Source organism: Metopolophium dirhodum, chromosome 2 (genome assembly GCF_019925205.1).
Source record: "Metopolophium dirhodum isolate CAU chromosome 2, ASM1992520v1, whole genome shotgun sequence".
NCBI classification, from domain to species: domain Eukaryota; kingdom Metazoa; phylum Arthropoda; class Insecta; order Hemiptera; family Aphididae; genus Metopolophium; species Metopolophium dirhodum.
The window spans coordinates 4,397,609-4,419,985 of NC_083561.1; the positions used below are offsets into that span (position 1 = coordinate 4,397,609).

General features: G+C 28.5%; 2 protein-coding genes across 6 annotated transcripts; one reads left to right on the top strand and one right to left on the bottom strand.

The window, feature by feature from the left end:
* The first annotated feature begins 1,087 nt into the window (after positions 1-1,087).
* On the top strand, positions 1,088-11,929 carry LOC132938285 (PAN2-PAN3 deadenylation complex catalytic subunit PAN2). The gene is made up of 17 exons (XM_061005034.1): positions 1,088-1,401; positions 1,495-1,548; positions 2,144-2,334; positions 2,410-2,579; positions 3,021-3,350; positions 3,415-3,622; positions 3,697-3,986; positions 6,102-6,198; positions 6,434-6,658; positions 7,040-7,288; positions 7,778-8,072; positions 8,138-8,304; positions 8,959-9,133; positions 10,273-10,785; positions 10,856-10,985; positions 11,042-11,263; positions 11,568-11,929. The coding sequence occupies exons 2-17, from the start codon at positions 1,497-1,499 to the stop codon at positions 11,842-11,844; spliced, it is 3,591 nt and encodes a 1,196-aa protein (XP_060861017.1). The 5' UTR covers positions 1,088-1,401; positions 1,495-1,496; the 3' UTR covers positions 11,845-11,929.
* Positions 11,930-13,469: 1,540 nt separating this feature from the next.
* Positions 13,470-20,766, bottom strand: LOC132938286 (nanos homolog 3-like). Of its 5 annotated transcripts, none has more exons than XM_061005037.1 (3): positions 20,533-20,766; positions 15,183-15,722; positions 13,470-13,741 (listed from the first exon to the last, which is right to left on the bottom strand). In XM_061005037.1, exons 2-3 carry the CDS (start codon positions 15,710-15,712, stop codon positions 13,618-13,620), a joined length of 654 nt encoding a protein of 217 aa, XP_060861020.1. In that variant the 5' UTR covers positions 15,713-15,722; positions 20,533-20,766; the 3' UTR covers positions 13,470-13,617. The 5 variants fall into 5 exon arrangements, with proteins under 5 accessions (XP_060861020.1, XP_060861019.1, XP_060861021.1 ...); XM_061005036.1 differs by having other exon boundaries at positions 15,183-15,725; positions 20,533-20,765; XM_061005038.1 differs by lacking the exon at positions 20,533-20,766 and adding an exon at positions 16,132-16,278 and having other exon boundaries at positions 15,183-15,725.
* Positions 20,767-22,377: the final 1,611 nt, after the last annotated feature.

A 22,377-nucleotide genomic window follows, 5' to 3' on the forward strand; every position in this document is an offset into this window, starting at 1 on the left:
TACACCAAAAATCAAAACAAAAACCAATTATGCGTAAAAATTCTCTTGTTTTTCTCAGACTTGGGTAAACTACTTTTTAAAAGTATTTCAAATACATATTCCAAATACTTAAAAAAAAGTATTCCAAATATTTTTCGAATACTATTTTTGTAGATTTAGATTTCAATAGCAAAAATATTGCTTTTTTAATTCTGTGTTTATAAATGAACATTATTATAATGTCGATAATACCTATCTATTAGTTATAAATTATATTAAAATTAATATTGGACGTTAAAAAAGTATTAAGTATTCCGAATACCGTATTCAGAAAACTAATTGTAAAAAGTATTCGAAATACCGTATTGAATACTTTCAAAAAAAAGTATTCGGAGTACTTAAAAAGTATTCCAAATAATGTATTCGGAATACTACCCAAGTCTGGTTTCTCTCGATGCTTTATAGAAAACTATAATTGGGACTACTTTAAATTTTGACCTCCCGAATGCACCATCTAGATTCACTTTCTCATCGAACAAGATACTGTTGAAGAAAAACGAAACGGTTTTACTGTCCCAAATAGTGGTAACAGACACAAAAATTAAAAAGTTAAAATATTTAAAAAAAACACGTCATTGTAAAATCAATACATTCATCGTTCTGCTCAGAATCTAAAAATATACTTAGTGTAATACCTATGCAATGATTTATTATCGAATTAAAATTTAACACATTCATTACAATTTACAGTGACCCAATTACCATTCGACATCTACAACACTACAGAAAAACGGCACCAACTCATTTGCCCACCTTTTTTTCCACATTCTACAAGTGTAAGGTAAAGAAAGTTTTTTTAATTTTTTCCTTTTAGTGTTGGGGCCCTGAGCGGCCTGAGCATCAAATAGTCAAATCTCGATCGGGCCAATCACTCCATAAGGAACAAAAAAAAATTCATTGAGGCAGAGCTATCTAGTGTTTTGTATCTAAAGTTTTGATTATATGAAATGTAAACAAAGTGTGATTATAAATTGTGTGATATCGTAAATTCCGCGTCTGGATTTACTACCAAATACTATAACTATATAGTGTAGTATAATATAATAATATTATATTGTTCTCCATAAAGCAATTGATTGTAACTATTTACCTATTAAAATTTATAATTTATTGGAACAATAATTTATAACAATGTTTAATATGGCTCTATAGTTAAATTTCTCTATGCTATTTAATAAATGTTAATTAATATACTTTTATCCTACACCAGAATATAATTATTTAAAATGTAGTGCTCATCATAAAGTTATTTACAACTTACTTTTGTCAAATAAGAATAATAATGATTATATTTGTGAGTAGGTATTGGCTATTTAAATACATGGATTTAAATCTCATCAACACTTAATTAGTGTTACAAAAGTAAGTAAATTATATTTTATAGATATTAATTCACATCAATGATCAATGTAACTGTGATTAACATTTAAATATTTAAATATTCTTAAACATTAGGTATGGAGTTTACAAGATCAGTAATAAGTTCATATGAAACTTCAGACATGATTAGTAAGTGAACCATATTTTGTCATCATAATATTATTAACCATTTATACATAGATTAATGTTTTCTTTTATTTAACCCTGTTATTTTAGAGTATATATTTATTTTGTAACTTTTTCTTTTGTCTAGTTTTTATACTTTAAGATACAGATGGCAAGGTGGGGAATATTTCATTAACAGGCTTATTAAAACATATCAGTAATTTAAGTGTTTATAGCTTATAGGCAATCACTAAGAAAATTATATTAGTACTTAAGAACATTTATTTAAAAAGTATGAGAAATTAATACATATTTGTCGATTGGACTGTTTAGTAATTATGTTGCTCTAAATTAATTATTATTATACTATAAAATACTAAATTTAAACAATGGTTTAAAAATAGTATTAGATAATAAGTGGTTCCAAATTTACGAGTGATTCATCCTTGATTAATTGTCTATACAGTATGTACTATAAAAATGTTTCTGTCACATAGTTTAACTCCAAACAGTTTACTATAAACACGACCATATACCTAAAACTACTTTACAAAAATAATTAACAATATAAAATGATAGGAAGTTAAGCATTAAAAATTGAAACTTATTTTATATTTAGTGTACGGTAATTATGCAGAAGAAGATTACTCAGAAGTAATTGATACTAGTCTGTATTCAGACCAATTAGATGGACAAAGGTCTGAGTATGAAGAAACTCAAACAATATTGACTGATAATTGCAGTCAATATGGAATTACAGCTACATGTTTTGATACACATGAAAATTTACTTTGGGTTGGAAATCAGCTGGTAAGTGAATTCCTTAAATAATTAACTTTAAATTTACCCAACAAAATGCTAATATTAAAAATATATATTGTGCAGGGTTATGTTTCTTCATATTATAGTGCAGATATGCAAAAGTATACAATGTTTAGAGTTCATTCTGATGAAGAAATTCGTTCACTATTGACTACTGATTCTACTCTGTTAGTTCTTACACCTACTACACTGCGATGTCAGATGCGCAGAGGCTTACCAATTTTTACACACAGGTAATAAAATGGTAATAAAACTAAGGTTTGTTTTATGAGATGCCTATTAAAGTTAAATCAATGTCAGCTTAAAAATACAATTAATAACTTTATTGAAGATTAATTAATATATTTGAAAGTAATTCATAATATAATACTGTAGAACCTCATTAATCCGGACTAATTGGGGCTCTAGTTTACCATTTATGAAATGTAAAGACAAATGACTGCAATGTACTTTTTAAAATATAGACTATACTCTAATCACAGTATTTTTTTTATTTTTTTATTCAAAACGACTATCCTTTTTTTTCATATATTAAAATTAATATACAATTTTACAATTATTGTTTGTTTTTCATTTGTACATAACAAAATAAGCCTTATATGAAAGTTTAACATCAAATAATTAAAAAATATAAATCATTACCTATTTATTTATATAAAATTATATTATTTCAGTTCAGAATATTTAAATGAAATGCAATGTATAATTCAGTTAGGACGTTCTCAAGATACTATATTAATGGGTGGTCATCAAGAAAAGCTAATTGAGTTTAACCTAAATTTGTGTAAAGAAACAAGCATTATAAATGCTGGAGAAAATGGCTGTGCTATATTAAGACAGAATGCTAATAGAACTGTATGTTGTGGAGATCCTACTGGAGTAATAAAGCTTCGAGATCCAAGAAATATTTCAAAAATTATTTACACTGTAGAAGCACACACAGGCAGTTTATCTGATTTTGATGTTCACGATAATTTGTTAGTTAGCTGTGGATTTAACAACACGTAAGAGGAATAAAATAGTTTGTTTAATTTTGACAATAACTACCTATTATTTTTATGTTACTAGACATGGATCCATGGAGCTGGATCAATTTTTAGTTGTACATGATTTAAGAATGATGAGATCTGTTTCATCTATTCCTATGATTATTGAACCATTTTTATTGAGATTCATGACTTCATACTCATCACGTATTGCAGTTGTATCAACGATAGGACAATGCCAACTTGTGGATACAGTTGCTTTGACGGAACAAGATATGAATCTCTACCAAGTATAATAAAGCTTAAGTTTCAATTAGAATACGGTCTATATAGTAAATACTAAAAATGTTTAATTAAAAATTAGATGAGGGGAGCTGAAGAAGGAGCAATGGCCCTTTCTATGGATGTATCTCCTTCAAGTCAAGCAATTATTATTGGGGATAATGTGAGCACATTACATTTATTTACCACAGCATCTACTCAGTTTAATACTTTGGCAAGAGAAACAATATTTGCTCAACCAATGGAACCACCTCCTTGTGGTCCTATCAATGTGACAGATGAATTAGCTGATTATTCTAATATTCCATTACCTCATTGTGATGGACCTTTAGCATCAGAGTTACCTGAGAAATTCCTTACTAAAATTTACAGGTAAATTTTTAAATTACAATCTAATTACCCATGATAATAAATGTCATGAATATAATAAATAATAATTTATACAATTATATCAAGTCAAATCATATGCTTCATTTTAATAAAGAAAACAGGAAAACAGTTGGTAATTACAGAGAAATAACACTACTGAACACTGGGAATAAAATACTATCATTAATCGTTCTAAAAATATCACAAATACATGCAGACAACAATAGCAGGGAATTACTAAAGTGTATTCAGTAAAATAAATTGATTACTGATCACATATTTGTCATAAGGCAAATTATGGAAAATAATATAAACACGCGAAGGATTTATACATGTTATTAGTGAACTATAAACAAGCATATGATAGCCTAAATAGGAAAACAGTATGGCAAGATTTTAAAGAATAGCATACCAACAAAACTAGTTAATATAATACGGACATGTAATTCCAACACCAGTAACCATATCAAGGTTATGACCTATGAACAATATATCATCACCCTTTATGATTAACAATATACTAAGATAGGAGGATACATAATTCATTTCAATATAGAGCTAGAGAATCCTATAAGAAAAAAACCCTACCAACTGAAACAATGTAGGACACATTTTGCTAACTTAGGCAGATGACAGTTAAAATTGAAAAATCACAGAATATGATCCAAGAAGTTATAATAGAACTGATAATTACTAGAAAATACATTGGCTTAGTGGACAACAGTGGAGTCTGATAGTAATGAGAAGAAGAAGACCACAAAGATGATGGAAAGACAATATTCTGGCTACAAAAAAATTAGAGTGGAAATGTGGAATGTGAAACAGCAAATAATAGAAAATTAGAAACTGATGGATGGAAGTGGTTTTGGTGATGAAGAGCCTAAATTGCTCGTAAATCTTTAAAAAAAATGTATACTACCTTAGCCTTAATAAATATGTCACAAATTGCTTATAAAATAAATTAAATAAAACTTTTTAATTGATAAATATTTTTTATAAAACTAAAATAATAAACTATTCTATGAAATAGCATAATTTGCAAGTTTATACATATTTATTCACTATTAATCTATATATATAAAACTGAAATCTTTGTTACGGTTTGGCTTCGAAACTTCTTATCCAATTGTCATGCAGTTTTTTTTAAATGAAAGAGGATATCACGGAGCAGGTTTTAGGCATAAATAAAGTCCGATAATGTTAGTCAATAATTAGTTATCTATACATATAAAATCCAAATACCACTGACTCACTGATCGCTGTATCTCAAAAACTACTCAACGTACGGACTTGAAATTTGGAATAGAGGTTCTTCTCATATTTTCACCGTGCAATAAGAAATTATTTTCAAAAATGTTGCGTTTTAGTGGAGTAATTAACGATTATAATTATTCACTGCCAATATGTGATAAAATTTCTATCGTAAATCTCAAAATTCCTGTTTGAGCACCTACCGGGGGTGATCACTTTCCTTTTTAAATTAGCCTATGACACTCACAAAGAATGTGGCTTTGTATTGGTGAAAGAATTTTCGAAATCGGTTCAGTAGTTTCGGAGTTTATCCCGAACATACAAACAAATGCTATCATTTTATAGAATAGATAAAAATGAATATTTGTGTGTAGATTAGACCTCCTGGGAAGAAGATAGGCTAATTTAAAAAGTGTAAATTAGTTTTTTTTATTCATCGGATTTTAGTACGGTTGCGTTAGGCTTTTGTATTAATTGATCATATTAATCCTCCGAAGGTGGAATTCAGTAAAAATGACAAACTTTGTACAATTTTGATACTTTAGAGTTAAATCATACACTTACGTACAAACAGCATGGGGTCCGCGATCTACCGCAGGTAGATTGCCTACCTGATAATATACTGCTGCGAATCAGAATTTTTATTCCGAGCAACAGAAAAGTTAAGATAAATTTTGAACACCATACACCATACACCGAATATTAAATAACGAATTGAACAAAGTTTGAGTCATATAGAATTAGTACATTTAACCGGTAACGAAGTGCCAGCGGGATCAGCTAGTACTAATATACATGTTAAAAATAAATATTTGCTCTTATTCATTAATAATAAAAAAAAACTTATATTAATGTTGGTACTTATAGGAAAACACCATCAATAGATATGAATATTTTATCTACAATGAAAATGAAAGGAACTGTTGGTTATGCTCCAAACCCAAATAATCGCAAACGAAATCAAGTAATTAGTCATGTTACTTATAATTATGTTATTATTGTTGATTAAAATTGTATTAATATTAATTATGATATACAATGGTATGTACACATAGGTAATCAATATATAAATATTATAGAATATATTATAATGAGATATTTTAGATAAAGTTAAAATTAACTAAGTTCAATCAACCATTATTTGCAATTTACATTTTATCATTCCGTATAAAAAATGTTTGTTTGTTTTTCAATTTTAGGTTGCATATTTCAACACTGTATCTGAGTCACAAAATAATATTAATCATAACCAATCAAATGATGAAGAATGTGAATCCCCAACATTTGTAGCAATACCTAGAAGATATAGAAAAATTGATTTGAAATTTAAAAGTGAAGATTTTGACCACGAACAATATAATAAAACTGGATTCAGTGGTTTAGAATCAAATGTTCCAAACTCATACTGTAATCCAATGCTTCAAGTAATTTATTATTTACTATTAACATATTAAAATGCACAACATTGTCTTCTTTGGACATATATTATATTTTATATGATGGAATCATAAGTATAATTTTACGTTTATATGTTAACACATTAGCTTCCACACAGTATTGGGATCTAACTTGTCAAACCTTTTTTTCAAAATTGAAATTGTGTAATTAGATCGATCAGTTGAATTAAAAATAGGGTCTTTTTAACATAAAAAATAGTCCATTATGAATTCCTTCAAGTATTATTTAAAAATGCCCTACCACCGGTTGTAAATATCCTACTATTTGGTGGAATTTCACTAAATACCAAAAAATATAACATATTTTATACCTATTCAAGATTAATATGATTAATATTTTTTAAATAGGTTTTATATTTTTTGGAGCCGTTGCGGAAAATTTTAATGTCACATATATGTCAAGAGGAATTTTGCTTAAGTTGTGAATTATCGTTTTTATTTTATATGATGAATAAATCTAAAGGGGTACCATGTCATTCTGGAAATTTTTTAAGAGCACTTCGTAATGCTCACGATGCTACAGCTCTAGGCCTTATACTGCCTGAACATAACAACGCTGAAATGAAAAATAAAATCAATATCAGTATTTTAATTCAAGTAAGTTCAACTAAATAATAAATTATAATTAGGTATTTTTAAATATTAATATTTGAAAATATGTATAGTTTTCTCATATTGTATACTTTTAATATTTACTCTGTTTAAAATAAGAAACACAGTCGGCTGCAGTTAGGTAACACCCGTTTGTCGTTCCCATCAATCTATATACAGGCCGTGTAGTATTGCCACGCCCTTGAGCACGCCGCTGACTGTGTTACTTATTTTGAACAGAGTATGTATAATTAATTAAAGTATTTTATACATTTTAGTTTTCAGTTGACTTAATTTATATAATACTATTCAATATTTTTATTAAATTATTTAGAAACTGATTTACTGATTAGATTATTATATAATTGAAATAAATTTAAATATTCATGTTAGTCAAATTATAATTATTAAATTGATTTTAAATTGAAAGTATTAAAAATTAATTACCTTAACTGCAATTAAAATATTGTTTTAATATTTGTATATTTTAACTAGAACTGGAATCGATTTATTTTGCATCAAATTCATTTGGAGCTCTTGAGATCAAAAAAAGGTTTAACTGATGAACAAGGGAAATTTATTTTCAAAGATACAGATTTTCCAAGTATTGGAGGTCAACAAGTTCGGAAAAAAATTAAAAATAAAGAAGAAGATTATAATGAAACTGAAATAACTAGATTATTTGGCTGTAAACAACTTCATATTAATAAATGTTTAAAATGTAATCATGAGTTCAGCAAGCAATCTAATTTAATGGTCTGCAATTTGGTTTATCCAGAATCTAGTGATGGTATAATTTTAAAACAAGCTAGCCAACCTGTTGTTTTTAAAAATATTTATTTATTTGTATTGTAGATAAATCTAAATCATTTTGTGATTTACTCCAGCAAAGCATTTGTCCAAAACAAACTACTACAACTTGGTGTGAACGTTGTGAGAGTTTTCAACAAACATTACAGAATAGAACATTGAAATCATTACCTGCTATTTTAACTGTAAATTGTGCTATTGAAAGTAAACAAGTGAGTTTTAAATTTACTATTTTATAATTAATAAATAATGACTTCATTTTTATTATTTGATATTTCACAAATCTAAAGTCACTATATAAATGCTGTAAAAGCAGTACAAACATTTAAAAGTTTGTCCGAGAAGGGTATTTAATCTGATTTTATTTTATTATTTGTTTATGGATATGAAGTCTTAACCTGGGTTAGTTAATTTAGTTGCTGCTCCTTACAAGTTTATCTTGAATGATGATGCCATGACAAAAAAAAAAATTAGAATATTTTATAACATTGTGATCGTATACTAAATAGGTTATATTAAAGTAAAGCAAAAAAAAAAAATATTAATATTTAACTATTTGTTGAAATTTAGAACAAAATCAGAAAATTTAGTGAAAGTCTGTACATTTTACAGTCTTAATTTGATCATAGTATTGAGTGGGACACTTGGTTAAAAACCTGTACTGTACCTACATAATAAAAACACTTTGTTGTGTTAAACATATCATAGTTTTGAAAATCAGTAATACTTTGTATTTAAACAAAAACTAAATAATGTCCATATTGAGCTTGTGTTAATTAAATATTTAATACTAAATTGACTGGTAAATTTATAATAAACATTCTAAAGACATGCATATTAACTATTAAATATTATAATGTTAACAGAACAAAGATTTTTGGCAACAACAAATGGACATTTTGATAAAACAGGCTGTCACAAAATCTGGCGATCAAAAAACAGCACCAAGTACACCAACATCGTTCAATAAACCTTGTCGATATGGAAGCAATTGTACCAGACATAGTTGTCGATTTATGCACCCTGGACAAGTGCCTGCAGGTACTAAAAATTATTATGTTCTAGTGCAGAGGTATTCAAATTGTGTGTCGCGGCTCAGGGGCGTTGCGAGAGTTGGTGAAGTGAGCCTTGTGAAAGAACCGGAAACCAAAATTAATGTAGGTCATGTATTAATTAATATAAATATTATTTATGATCATTAAAGTGGTTATTGAAATGATATTGAAACACATTACGTAACTATTTGAAGTTTTATTTCTAGTACTAAAGTCACTGTTATTATCATCCATATTATCAGCCATATCGTATTCATATTGTATCAATTTTTTCATAATAATTTGTGAGCGTAAAAATATTGTGAACACACAAAAGAGTTGCGGGATAAAAAAGTTTTAATACCTCTGTTCTAGTGTTATATTTAATTTAATTTAAAATATTAACAATAATATGAGTAACATGATGAAGGAGGCTATTTAATAATAACACTTTAGAATTGATTTATAAAAATATGTTTATACATAAAAATTTTCTTTCATAATAATAATAATAGTTTATTTCTTTATTTAGCCAAACTTGAATTTGATGTAGTTTTTAAAAGAATTTTATTTATAATTTAGTGAGAAGGGTGATAAGTGGATTTATGAGGGACTTGAGGTAATATTTAAAGGATGATAGCTGGGTCAAAAGATTTTTGGAATGTTATTGGATTAGTTTTATTTTGGCATGTAGATTGATTTTTTTTTTAAGTTTGAGTAGTATGAGAATATGAGATTTTTGTGGTGAGTTTTGTTATGGATTTTGGGGGTAACCATAACTTTTTGATTTATTTCTTAAATCGCGTCCAGACCGCACAATACATTTTTTTGAAAACCTCTGTTTGCGACAATATTACTGACATTTGATTATGTTACTGCTTATGAAGGGATATCAGAAACCTTGTCAGTGACAAAGGAAACAAATAACTATATAGACAGAAACAAGTACATAACATTATATTGCTGTTTTAGATGCAGCTTAAAATTGAATTTGGAATCATGGCTTCATTTAAGTTTTTTTCTCTGTTGTAGAAATTGGTTTTTCCAAAGTTAAATATTTTTAAATACTTTACATCCTTTGTTATTAGCATGTGGTTTCTTGGGTAGAGAGTGTTTAATTAATATATAAATAATTTAATGCCTTAGTTCCAGAAACAAATAATTCCATGAGCTTGTCTCAGTTATATTACACACACTCATGGCTGCCATTGAGTATCAGGGCCGAACTTGAGGCCGATGGAGAATTAAAACTATTTAAATGTGATGACGAAGAAGTAGACTGTAAATCTTCCAATATATATGATTTACACGCTGTTGTATGCTATATACATGAAGATCGTAAAAATCTTGTATCTATAGTGAACGTGGGCAAAGCTTATCATGAACACATATCATCTAGTAACCCATCACCGCAATGGTACATATTCAATGACATTAGTGTATCCCCAGTCATAGGACAAGAAGCCGTTTGGTTTAGTTTGGATTGGAAAATTCCTTGTATATTATACTGGGTGTCAAGAAATAATGAAATCACTATTGATATTGAAAGTGATGCTAGTGACCCAGTTATTACAGCTAAAGTGTTCACTGAAAGTGTTTATTTGAATTCTTCATCAAATAGTAATGATGTTATCTTAGATGAAGAAATTCCTAAATCAGGTACAACTATGAGAAATATTTAAAAAAAAATTAATATTTGGTTCAATGTTTAATAAATATTATTTTTTAGGTGAACTTGTAGCTATTGATGCAGAATTTGTTACTCTAAATCAAGAAGAATCTGAATTAAGAAGTGATGGTCGATTGGCCACAATAAAACCTGTGCAAATGGCTGTGGCAAGAATATCATGTATTCGAGGGTAAATACTCTCAACTTTAAAATTATATTTTATTTTAAATACTTGAATGTTAACAGTGAAGGTCCAAATGAAGGCAAACCTTTTATAGATGATTATATTTCAACTCAAGAGCAAGTTGTTGATTACCTTACAAAATTTTCTGGTATCAACCCTGGTGATTTAGACATTAGTAAAAGTTCTAAAAATCTTACCACTCTCAAGTCCACATATATGAAATTGCGATATTTGGTCGACAATGGAATTAAGTTTATTGGCCATGGTCTATACAATGATTTTAGGTTAGAAACTTTTTTTGTGTACTAAATGATTTATCAAAGATGATTTAAGGCTGTAACATTTCAATCTTACTATACTTAATTTCCTTGTATTTATATATTTAAATAACTTTTCAATAAGTACAGTCTACATATTGATTTTAAGAGATTAATTATAAATTGTAACATTTTAAAATTTAATTCATTAAATTGTTTGTATGTAAACATTATTTGAAGTTATTTGAAAATCATTCTTTAATTTTTATAGTTAATTTTATGTTTTTATTTCATACATATTATATAATTATGTATTTATTAATGTTTGTAGAATGATCAACTTGATGGTACCACCGGAACAAGTAATTGATACTGTAGCCTTATTCCGACTTCCACATCAACGGAATGTATCGTTACGGTTTTTGGCCTGGCACTTTTTAGGCAATAAAATTCAATCTCTTACTCATGACTCTGTTGAAGACGCCCGAGCTGCATTACAGTTATATCAATGTTACAAAACCCTTGAAGAAGATGGAACGTTGCAAGCAAAACTAGAAGAGCTTTACAAACGTGGAAAAGAGATGCTCTGGGCAGTGCCTGGGGAATAGAACAAATGTGTGATACTTAAATAATATAATATTTTTTAATTAAAAAATTTTTTATAAAAACAAATATATATAAATTTAATATACATATGAGCATTTAAGTGGTTTATAGATGGTATATCATTTATAAATGAGACAGAAATATCATATTATTGGATTGGAAATTGATGCTCTTTAAATCTTAAGCTTTGATAAATATTTATTGATTTTTTATTCCAAAAATATTAAGTGAAGAAATAGGTCAATCTGTCAAAGACTCAAAGGTTAGCAATTTTTTTCAATAGACCTCATGGGCTAATGAATATAGTATATTGTAAATTCTTTCACTCACTGAAATAATTAAAAATATCAAAAATCATAAAACAAATTAGAAAAATATTAATATAATTAATTATTTATATTTTATTCCATACTAGCACTAGATTTTACTAGAATAACACACATGAACACATAAAATATTATTATTATTTTTATAATGTGGTCTGTAACAAGTAATAATTAATATGCAAAAATATTACATAGCATGTACTACTATGTATATTTATCCTGCCATATTTTATCATATGAACATGTATAGTACCACACTATACATGTTCATATGGTTGCGTGGTCTTGATGTTACCATTAAAAATTATGCCATTTTGGTAGCCCTGATACGTTGATACACATCAAAATATTAAGATCGAAAACTATAAAGTAAGCCATATTCTCTATACTTTATAGTTTATTTGGATTGACGATATTGCACAGAAAAGATATCTTCCCGGGCTACCCATTAGTCACTATGATTGTCCCGTTTGGTCAGCGATGATTAATATTTCTTTAAGAGGATTTCAGCGCACTGTTTGTTTTCTCTCTCTATCCCACGCACAATATAGACAAAATGCATTTACGCAGAATAATTTTTTTATGTTTTTGAGTTATCTTAAAGTAAAATTACGATTCAGGAGCGCAATTTCAATGAAAAATCTGGGGGTGATAAAGCCCTTCTATTTTTTTTACATGTTATTTTATGGTTATAGAAATCAGCTTAAAATGTAAATTAATATGAACACATTTGGGGGTGCTAAATTCGAAATTCAGGGTGCTAAGCACACCCAAGCCCCCCTCAAATTGTGCCTGTGAATTACATATTACAAAAATATTAATGGGTGATTTTAGTATTAAGATTACTCCAAAATAATTGTGTCCAGAAGTTACAAAGGTACATCTAAAATAGTGACATAAAACGACAAATTGATTATTTTGGTTGAAACAAATAGGTAACCTGTATTAAATGAAAACAAAACTATCAACATCATATTTAATAATTAAGCATTTATTTATTTATATTTTTAGAATAAATTGTTGTAATTTAATATACATAAAATAAGAATACAGTAGATTTATTTGTTATCATGATCATTCAAATTGTTTACTAAATTAAAACACAATTAATATGTATATATATGCATATACCATAACAAGCAATAATGTAAAATGTAATATTTAATAATTTTTAATATTTGAAATAATATTTTCATTCATGCAAATAGACAAATTAATAAATTTAAAAACAATGGGAGACAGGTTGTTAACAATCAATCAGAAAATAAAACTCAAATTTATACTGATAATATCATGTTAAACTAAGTAAAATTATTTTTAAATATAATTGTAGTTATCTATTCATAAAATCATTAATAACATATTCATTATTAATTACTATAATTATTAAATCCAAAACAATTATTTTATAATATATTAACTAAACATATAAACAATAATATTTATTTTTCACTGCAAATTTTGCTTAACAAGTTGATCTCCTTTGATAAAACACATTTTGTTTGGATTTTTTGGACAGTAACGCCTTGTGTGTGCGTTCTCTCCAGTTGCGTAACAAAATGGACATTGATACCTTTAAATGAATTAAATAACATAAATGATAAATTTCATTTAAAATAAAATATCATCTCTTAGTATTAAAATATTAATTTCCTAATAGACCTGTTGGAAGGGCTATCCTGTCAATGTTACTACCCTGTCTTCTTTCAATGACTAAAAAAATAATTTATTAAGAAATAGCAAAAAAAAAAAAAAGGTGAGCAAGTGGGCCTTGCTCTGCTGTACAGTAGTTTACAAGTGGGTCACTATAATGGATGGTGTTAAATTTGAATTCAATGATATATCATTGTATAAGAAAAACGATTCTGAGCGAAAATGGTCAGACAGCCTATGATATTACTAAGTATATTTGTATGATATTATTGTGAATAAAGTAATTTATTTACCTATTTACATGGAACATTGTTTTAAATTTTCAATCCTTAGCTATAAAAGTCGGACATTTTTAATATTTTTCAAATGCTATAGAAGCAATATATCAGGAGAACTTAGTATTAAATTTTCACGCATTTTGACCCAACAAATAAAATTGTTTTGACAGTTAAAGAAAAAAACTAAAAAAATTGAAAATTGATATAATGAGCACGGTCATTTGTTTTAGATTTTGTCGAAAACCAATTTTGCGTAAAAAGTCCCATTTTCCTTAATTTTTTGTTTGTTTTTCCCGGGGTTTTTGTTTTAAATTACTGGGAGTTTTTACCCAGTGCACTAACTAGATTTACTCTCCGATCAAACAAGATACTGTTGAAGAAAATCGAAGCAGTTTCACTGCCCTAAACGGTAATGACTAATGTCAGACACAAAATAAAATAAAAAGAAGACACATCATTGTAAGACAAATACAATCACAACTCCGCTCAGAATCTAAAAGGAGGGAAAGTATATTAACTGCCTCTTCGCAACGTCAAGACAATGAGGCAAAAAAGCATTCAGTGTGACAATAGGTTTGAATGGGCGTAATCTGGGAGGTTTTAGGGGAAATTTACCCCTCCGCTGGTTTTAGCTCTAATTCATTGTATATTATATCTTTATTGTTTTTGAACCATTATGTAGGTAATTAATAATTCGTCATTAAAAGACAAAAGTACACTTTGTACTTTGTGTACTTTCTGTTGCTCATTGCAATATGGAGAGTACCTATACTAAGTAATTACTAACTTGTTAAATTTTACAATTCTATTGGGAGGACGGTACACCGACATTTTGTTGTCTCCGTCTTACGAGTGCGGAACATGGCAAATTGTACGCTCAGCAGAACGCGTGTAGCTCTGTTAGTTTATAAAACGTAAGTGGACTGACCTCTTATAAAACGTTAAGGGTATATAAGATTATTATCCGGGCGATCTCGTCGGCGTTTTTGAGGCGAGTTGTGAGTTTTTTAAGACGTACAAACAATTTACGATATTTTAATTGAACTCGAATGAGTAAATACACTATATAACTAAATACTGTACCGTTGCAGTATCGGGCATCTGACGCGGCCGACGGGGTCCTTGAGGAAGTGCGACTTGTAGAACTCGGCCGTCTCGCCGTTGCTCTTGCAGAACGCGCACTCGCGCAGGCATCCCATCTCGGACTTGGGCTTGGGCGGCCTGGACGAGATCGGTGGCTGGCGCAAGTGATGGTAGCCGGCACCGCTGTTCTCCTGCTGCATGCGGTTCATGCGCAACAGGAACTCGGCCAGCGTGTAGTAGTTGGGCGAGACGGGCGGGGAACAGCCGCCGAACGACGGGAGCGCAGACGTCGCCGGGGCCGGGGCCGCGTCCTGCTGGCCGTGATGCGGCGGCGGCGGCCCGTACGGCGGACTCGTCGGCGCGCCGTAATTACGCAGATAGTGCAGCGCCGACTCGACGCTGGCCGTGTGCTGGCAGACAGCCGTCGCGTTACCGTCCTCCGTGGTCGTGGTCAAGCACAGAGCGCATCGGTTCTGGTACTGGGGCGCCTGGGTCTGGCTGCCGAACGCGAATCTGCTACGGCCGCTCATATTGCGATATCTTCTGAAACGCGTGCACACACGTCTATTAATATTAACGCAACAAAATGTGTGTGTGACGGTGTTATGTACCTAATATAACGATTGTCCGGCACTAGAAAAATATTACGCAAACACATTGAGAATTGAGAAAAAATAATCAAACACACGATGATTTATGGTTTTTATTTGAAATAATCCTGAATTGAAAATAAAAAAAATAATAATTGGTTCGTATAATTTCCACAACTCATATATAAGCAAAACACATAATTAAATGTATAAACTATTAAACGACTTGATTCAATCTAAACATTTATCCTGCCGATTCGTGTTTAGCAGCTGATCCAACCAGCAAAAAAGAGCCGTGTAACAACTCAATATCAGAGTGAATTCACCCATAGTCAAAAACCTTACGATAAGACACTTACCCGCGTCCCCGCGTTGGATTTTTTACGATATTTTGATTTGTACACAATTTATAAGTATTTTTAAATTGCAATCATTTACACGCACTCATAATATCTTGCGTATACAAATTAAAATATAAAATAGCCGACGTAAGGACACTTAACTTGAGTTTGATAATAGGTGAATTCAGTGAAATATTAAAAGTACGTACACAGGGTTGGTTCTGCTAATCATTAATCTGATATGTTGCAAGTGGTTCAGAATGATAAAACAAATAATAGTGCGCTCATCCTCTCAATACAGATTATTTAAACGCAGTTATATTATGCTCAGTCTTCGAAATATGCGAAACAGAATTGAGTGGTATGCATAACCTAAAAGTTATACCGTTATAGAAATGAAAAAACAAACCTTTTACGAAGAATATCACCTTAATATAATTAATTGTGTTTGATTTGTTGCTTTGTACTTCAAATTGAAAGGTTAAATAGGTTAAATTGGAATTAATCATACATGTGTCATCAAAATTAAAAAATAAATGACAATTGTTATAAAAATAAGTCAATATTTTATTTACATAGTTTAATTCTACATACAGGATGATTCAATACCATGCTCTAACGACTCTTCCATTTTTCTTTTATCCATGCATTTAATAATAATTGGATTTTTAGTAACTATCTGTGTAACCCTTTTAAATGATTGAAAAGAACAGGGTACCTAGTTTGTTAAAAATTGATGTTAGACGGTAGTAAGTTACTTAGTAGTTAGTTACAAGCTAAAACTAAAAGGTTTCTAAAAATAGAATTAAAATACACATTTTTCTGTAATGGGTACAACAAGTCTCTAAGTTTGTGATAAACGATAATGTGAAATGACAAATACATACATGGCTTACTGCATTACCTTTTGTAATCACTAATCACTGATATATTCCCTAAGTTCCTAATCAGTTTAACACCAGATTAGATTATAAAATGATTTACTATTATAACCGATGTAAAAGTAAATGTACTTATTTTAACATTAATTATACTAGGATTTCCCCAGATATAGGTAATATATATTAAATACTTATAACATTAGGACAATAATTTTTTGTAACTTGTACGATTTCGTATCATATGAAAATAATAGTGGAAATAATTCAATAATTTGTACGGATGGAAACATTGAAAACTACATATAACTATCTACTACCTACTATTATTTACTATAATAGACAACAGACAGGCTTAATTGATAATTAATACGTCATTTAATTATTACGAGTGCTTTAATAGATAGTTGAAATAATCACAAGTATTTGATTTTTAGATAGGTGCCCATAAATTGTGTTCACATAACATTCTTATAATTAGGTATATTATAATTTATTGGTTTTTAATTAAATTATATAATATATTATTATTATGTAGGTACCTACCAAATTAAATAAATAAATAATAATATTATGTTCTTATTGACTGTTTAATATTATTTTGGTAGGTAATACTATAGTCAATAATAGGTAATAAAATATTATTATAAGTAGGTAGAGTTCGTTATGACTATATTTATATTTCAAACTAAAATTTTTAATAAAAATTCATCTTCAATATTCAATAATTTGGCTTATTATCATTAAAATTTATTGAAAATACGGTATAGGTACAAATTATTATAGGTATATTTTCGTTTTCTAAATTTTAATACTAAGATATTATAACATGTTAATATGTTATTCGCAAAAAGTATTTATTATAGTAGAAATTCGTAATTTTCATTAAATATACGCCATAGGCGTGCGCAGACTTTTGGTTCCGGGGGTGCACACTAAAAGTTAGGGCCCACAATAATTTTAAAAACAATTATATAGATACAGAAAAATGTTTTAAAGATATCAAATGCATCAATTTATTTTATTTTATTATTCATTCTAATAAATATTACATAACAACGTATAGATATAATGACAATCGACGTTTAAAAGGAACAACATTTTTGAATTCGTCAATAATTTCATTGATTTAATTTACATTTAATTAATAATTAGGGCCCTTGTCGTTTTTGGTGAAGGGACCGGGGGTGCCCCCCGTGCTCACTCTTATGAATATACCTATTTCAGATTCTGGATAAAACAGCGGATGATTAGTTTAACAGTATTACAGTAATGTGTCGCATATAGGTACCTATTTTTCTTTTATATCGATTGTAAAATGAACATGTTGATACTTCGAGTGTTAATTTTATAAGCTTTCGATCTGAAAAACCAGATTCCCGAGATTTGAGAACTCTGACCAGGTATCATAGTACTAGTTAATACGCATTTTATATATTTATTTAATAATAAAAGTAACTTGTTCTTTTTAATGGGTGGGATAAGTTTTGAACGTTTATAAAGTACCTATAGTTCATATTTATTGATTAAATATATCATAAGAATTTGATTACTAACGAAGATGAAGTCTATTATTGTTTTAAAACTCGGACCCTTGATAATAGATGTTACGTAATTATCAGGTTAAATTTAAATGTACCTACAAATTGTTCAATATTATATGATTTTATTATGACGACTTAATAGATTAAATTTTAATTCGATATTCAGTACCTACAATCTAAATATTATACAAAACATAGGATGGTTATACGATTTAAATGTTAATTCGTTTTAAGGAATTCAAAACATAATATTAAAAACAACCAGGGTTGTTATGTTTAAAACATTGTTTTTAACGTTTAGTTCGTTGTTTAAAACGAATAAAACAGTGTAAAATCCAAGACGTGAATATTGTGTTTTTTTTTTGTTTATTATTAATAATAGATAATAATATTTATCCTTCAGGCAAAAAGTTAAAGTATTAAATAATTATATCTATAACCATCCTTGATTTAAATTTTATTGAATAAATTACTAAATTTAAAATATTTTTACTTGATAGTTAATATAATTATAATATAATGTCCACATAAAACATCCATCAGAAAATATTTCAAATACATTTAAGGTTTAAAATAATAAGATAAAGTAATAAATAAACAGTGAAACATAATATACTAGTACACGTCATATAAACATATAACTTAAGTAAATTACATATTAAATTAAAATTAAGTTATATTAAATATAAAACAGTGTTTTAAACAGTTTAAAACTCAAACAATTTATTTTGTTTAAAACATCAAAACAGTTTTTTTTGTTTTTATTCAAAAATGAAAAAATACACCATCTCTGAATTAACAACAAACATTTTACAAACGTTAAATCATAATATTTTGATAACAAATACATTTAAGTTACACCTAGAATATGACATTGTGTTATCTTCGACTTACAAACTTATACACTTGGCAAATTTGTGTTCAGCAGAATCAATTTTGTGTCTTTAATTTTATTTAATGGTGAATTGACCTATTATATAATTTAAAGATAGGTAAGAATATTATCTGGACCATCTCGTTACCATTTATTGATATTTTTGTTTTGTACTTTATTTGAGTTAAACAATCTATACTTGTTTTGTATAATAAGCTTAAATGTTTACATTACAAGAAGGCTACTGCCAGAAGATATGGTGGAGAAGCAGTCCACCACTGTCGACTCCTGGATTTTTTTTACTTATTAAATTTATAAAATGAGCTAAGAACATTTTTAAACTGTAAGATGTTTTATACAGTTATAACTCGCTTTAAAATTAAAACATCAACAAAAGCCAACGAGGTGTCTAAGGACTAAGATAATATTTTTACCTTTAAATTAAGTAATATCGCTGATATTCACTATGATATTGATTGTTGAAACAAACAACACAAAGTGGATACGTCGGCATGCAAAATATGTGTTGTACGTTTATGTAAGACAATACATACGGCAATAAGGGTCCTCTTGAAAACACTCACTTAAATTTAAACTTCAAATTCAAAACATACATTTTTTTCTAGGTATATAACTCATTATTAAAGTAACATAATATAGTTGTTAAAAAAGCAATAATTTTAATTCATAATTAAGGCCATTTATTATATAGTGTATCAAACAATTATTACAGAACATTATATACACACAAAAGTTAATTATTTTTTAGAGAAAATAGGTTTGAAATATTATGTTGTATTAGAACTTGATCGTTAGAAAAACTTAACTTTTATGCTTTTATTAATATTATCAACTTAAAAAAATAAGAATAAAAATACACAATAAATATTAAATAATAACAGCAATAATAAACAACCAACATGGCAATTTATTGTTCATGAACTGTGTTGAAAATAACGATTATAATATTATTAATTGATTATCAAATATCAATATTTACATAACAAAGAGTAAATTACCCATTCTAATTTTCACATGAACTGAGTCAGGTAATTATGTTTGGACAGTATTTCGAAAAAACCCGCCTACTCGTCTAAATATTATTATAATTATCATGGCTTACCTGTTTTTTCGGAGAAAATTACGATTTCGACGTATTGAAAAATAAAATACCTATATAACTATAACGTAACAATAATAATATATACTTATATATAATTGTATAAATAATAATAATTAACAACGCAACTGTCTCAAGGAAATAATTGTTGAACGGTGGCTATTTTTGTACTGAATGAAAACTTTTCGTTCAGTGTTGAAATCAAATCGACTGACTCGGTCTGCTCGACCCTCTCTACTACAGGTGGTTACAGATAAGCAAAGATCTCCGACATAATAATGATATCTTGTGTAATGTGTCTACGTTTAATCTTTATTAACAAAATATAACAATCGTATCATTACGGTTTTACGATTCACGTCGAGTATCGGAAAGTTGAATAATTGTAATGGATTCCTTACACGGTCGTTATTAATCTGAATTATATGATATACAGATTACGGTACCTATAATATATTTATAACTTTAAAATAAAATACGTTTGATTCGGGGTTCCCGGCGTAATGCTTGCGTACCTGCATGATATAGTTACTGAAGTAGAAAAGTATTGAATTCCGTTTAGATAACTCTGAACAGTGTCATCGTTGTGAATCCATATTCCATTGTTACAACTTTATGGTTAAAGTTAATTTCGATGATTTTCAATTTAATACCTACTAGGTTTCTCGTATTATGTAATTATTACTGAAATTAAAAGAAAAATGAGCTTAAATCCCCTTTTTTTTTTCCAGTTTTAAACCGACGACGCCGCGGGAACTGCTTACGCATTGCTTCCCCTAGATCATGTCATTATGATCCAAGCAATGCACACCAATGTAGTAAAAAAAAAAAAAAACACGACCTTTATGTTATGTATAACAACTCTTCGAACTGCTTTGATGTGGGCCTGGCCTTAGGAATAACGATATTACAAAGAACCCGTTAAATAATTATGCAGAGGTAGGAGAATGTTATTCTCGTGTTAAATAGATATTTTGAGTTAAATTAATTATGTACTCCGACTCTGTACAATCAATGTATAATAATAATAAAACCCATCAAAATTGTAACTATAAAAAAAACCTCTCACCGGACAGATGTCTGTCCGGAGAGAAGTGCCGCCCGTGACCGAGATTCGAACCGGCGACGACCACCCCGTCCTCCTAAATATCTTTTTATTTGAAATTTTCATATTGAAGTAGAACTTTTAGAAAACAATTCGAAAAGATGAATAAAAAATGTAGATAATACTTTGCTGAAAAGCTTCCTCTAGCTTTCTGTTCTCGTTGTACTAAACAATTCGTAATTCTACAATCATATAGACAAATAGACTATATTATATTCTATACAGGGTGTCCTATGAGGATATAGTATAATAGTATATACCATATACCCATTAGGCGTAGAGCGGGACTTGCCGCCCGGATAAAAACCGGTTTTTTGCTGTTTTACCTATAAACCAAAAAAATGATTAAAAATCATGAGATTAATGAAAATAAAATGTTGAAAGGTCAAATTTTTCAGGAAATTAAACTCTATAAAATGGCTATTAAACCACTAAAAACTTTAAACCCTTTAATTGTAATTTGTAAGTAAATTTTCAGAATGCAGTTACTACCTTCATTAATTTTACTTGCGCCATAATGACGCACATATAAACATTGAACATTAAAAAAAAAAAATAGAAACAATATAAAGTTATTCAGTTATTCCATAATATAACTCTACAGATCTTAGATATTTAACTATACTTACTGAATAACTATTAAATTACATATTTACATACTATTATTAAATAAACAAGATCGCATATATCGCACTGTCAGTACAAGAGGGCCGTATATCGAAATTTTTAAATTTTAAGGTTTT

What these genes read in the sequence shown, in the direction of transcription:
- LOC132938285 (XM_061005034.1), top strand. Translation starts at nt 1,497, where the DNA reads ATGGAGTTTACAAGATCAGTAATAAGTTCATATGAAACTTCAGACATG. An exon ending in TTTGGGTTGGAAATCAGCTG is followed by an intron (nt 2,335 to 2,409) that starts GTAAGTGAATTC and finishes TATATTGTGCAG; the next exon opens with GGTTATGTTTCTTCATATTA. An exon ending in AAGATATGAATCTCTACCAA is followed by an intron (nt 3,623 to 3,696) that starts GTATAATAAAGC and finishes ATTAAAAATTAG; the next exon opens with ATGAGGGGAGCTGAAGAAGG.
- LOC132938286 (XM_061005035.1), bottom strand. Translation starts at nt 15,840, where the DNA reads ATGTGTTTGCGTAATATTTTTCTAGTGCCGGACAATCGTTATATTAG. An exon ending in CCGGACAATCGTTATATTAG is followed by an intron (nt 15,726 to 15,793) that starts GTACATAACACC and finishes CACGCGTTTCAG; the next exon opens with AAGATATCGCAATATGAGCG. An exon ending in AGATGCCCGATACTGCAACG is followed by an intron (nt 13,742 to 15,182) that starts GTACAGTATTTA and finishes ATTCATTTAAAG; the next exon opens with GTATCAATGTCCATTTTGTT.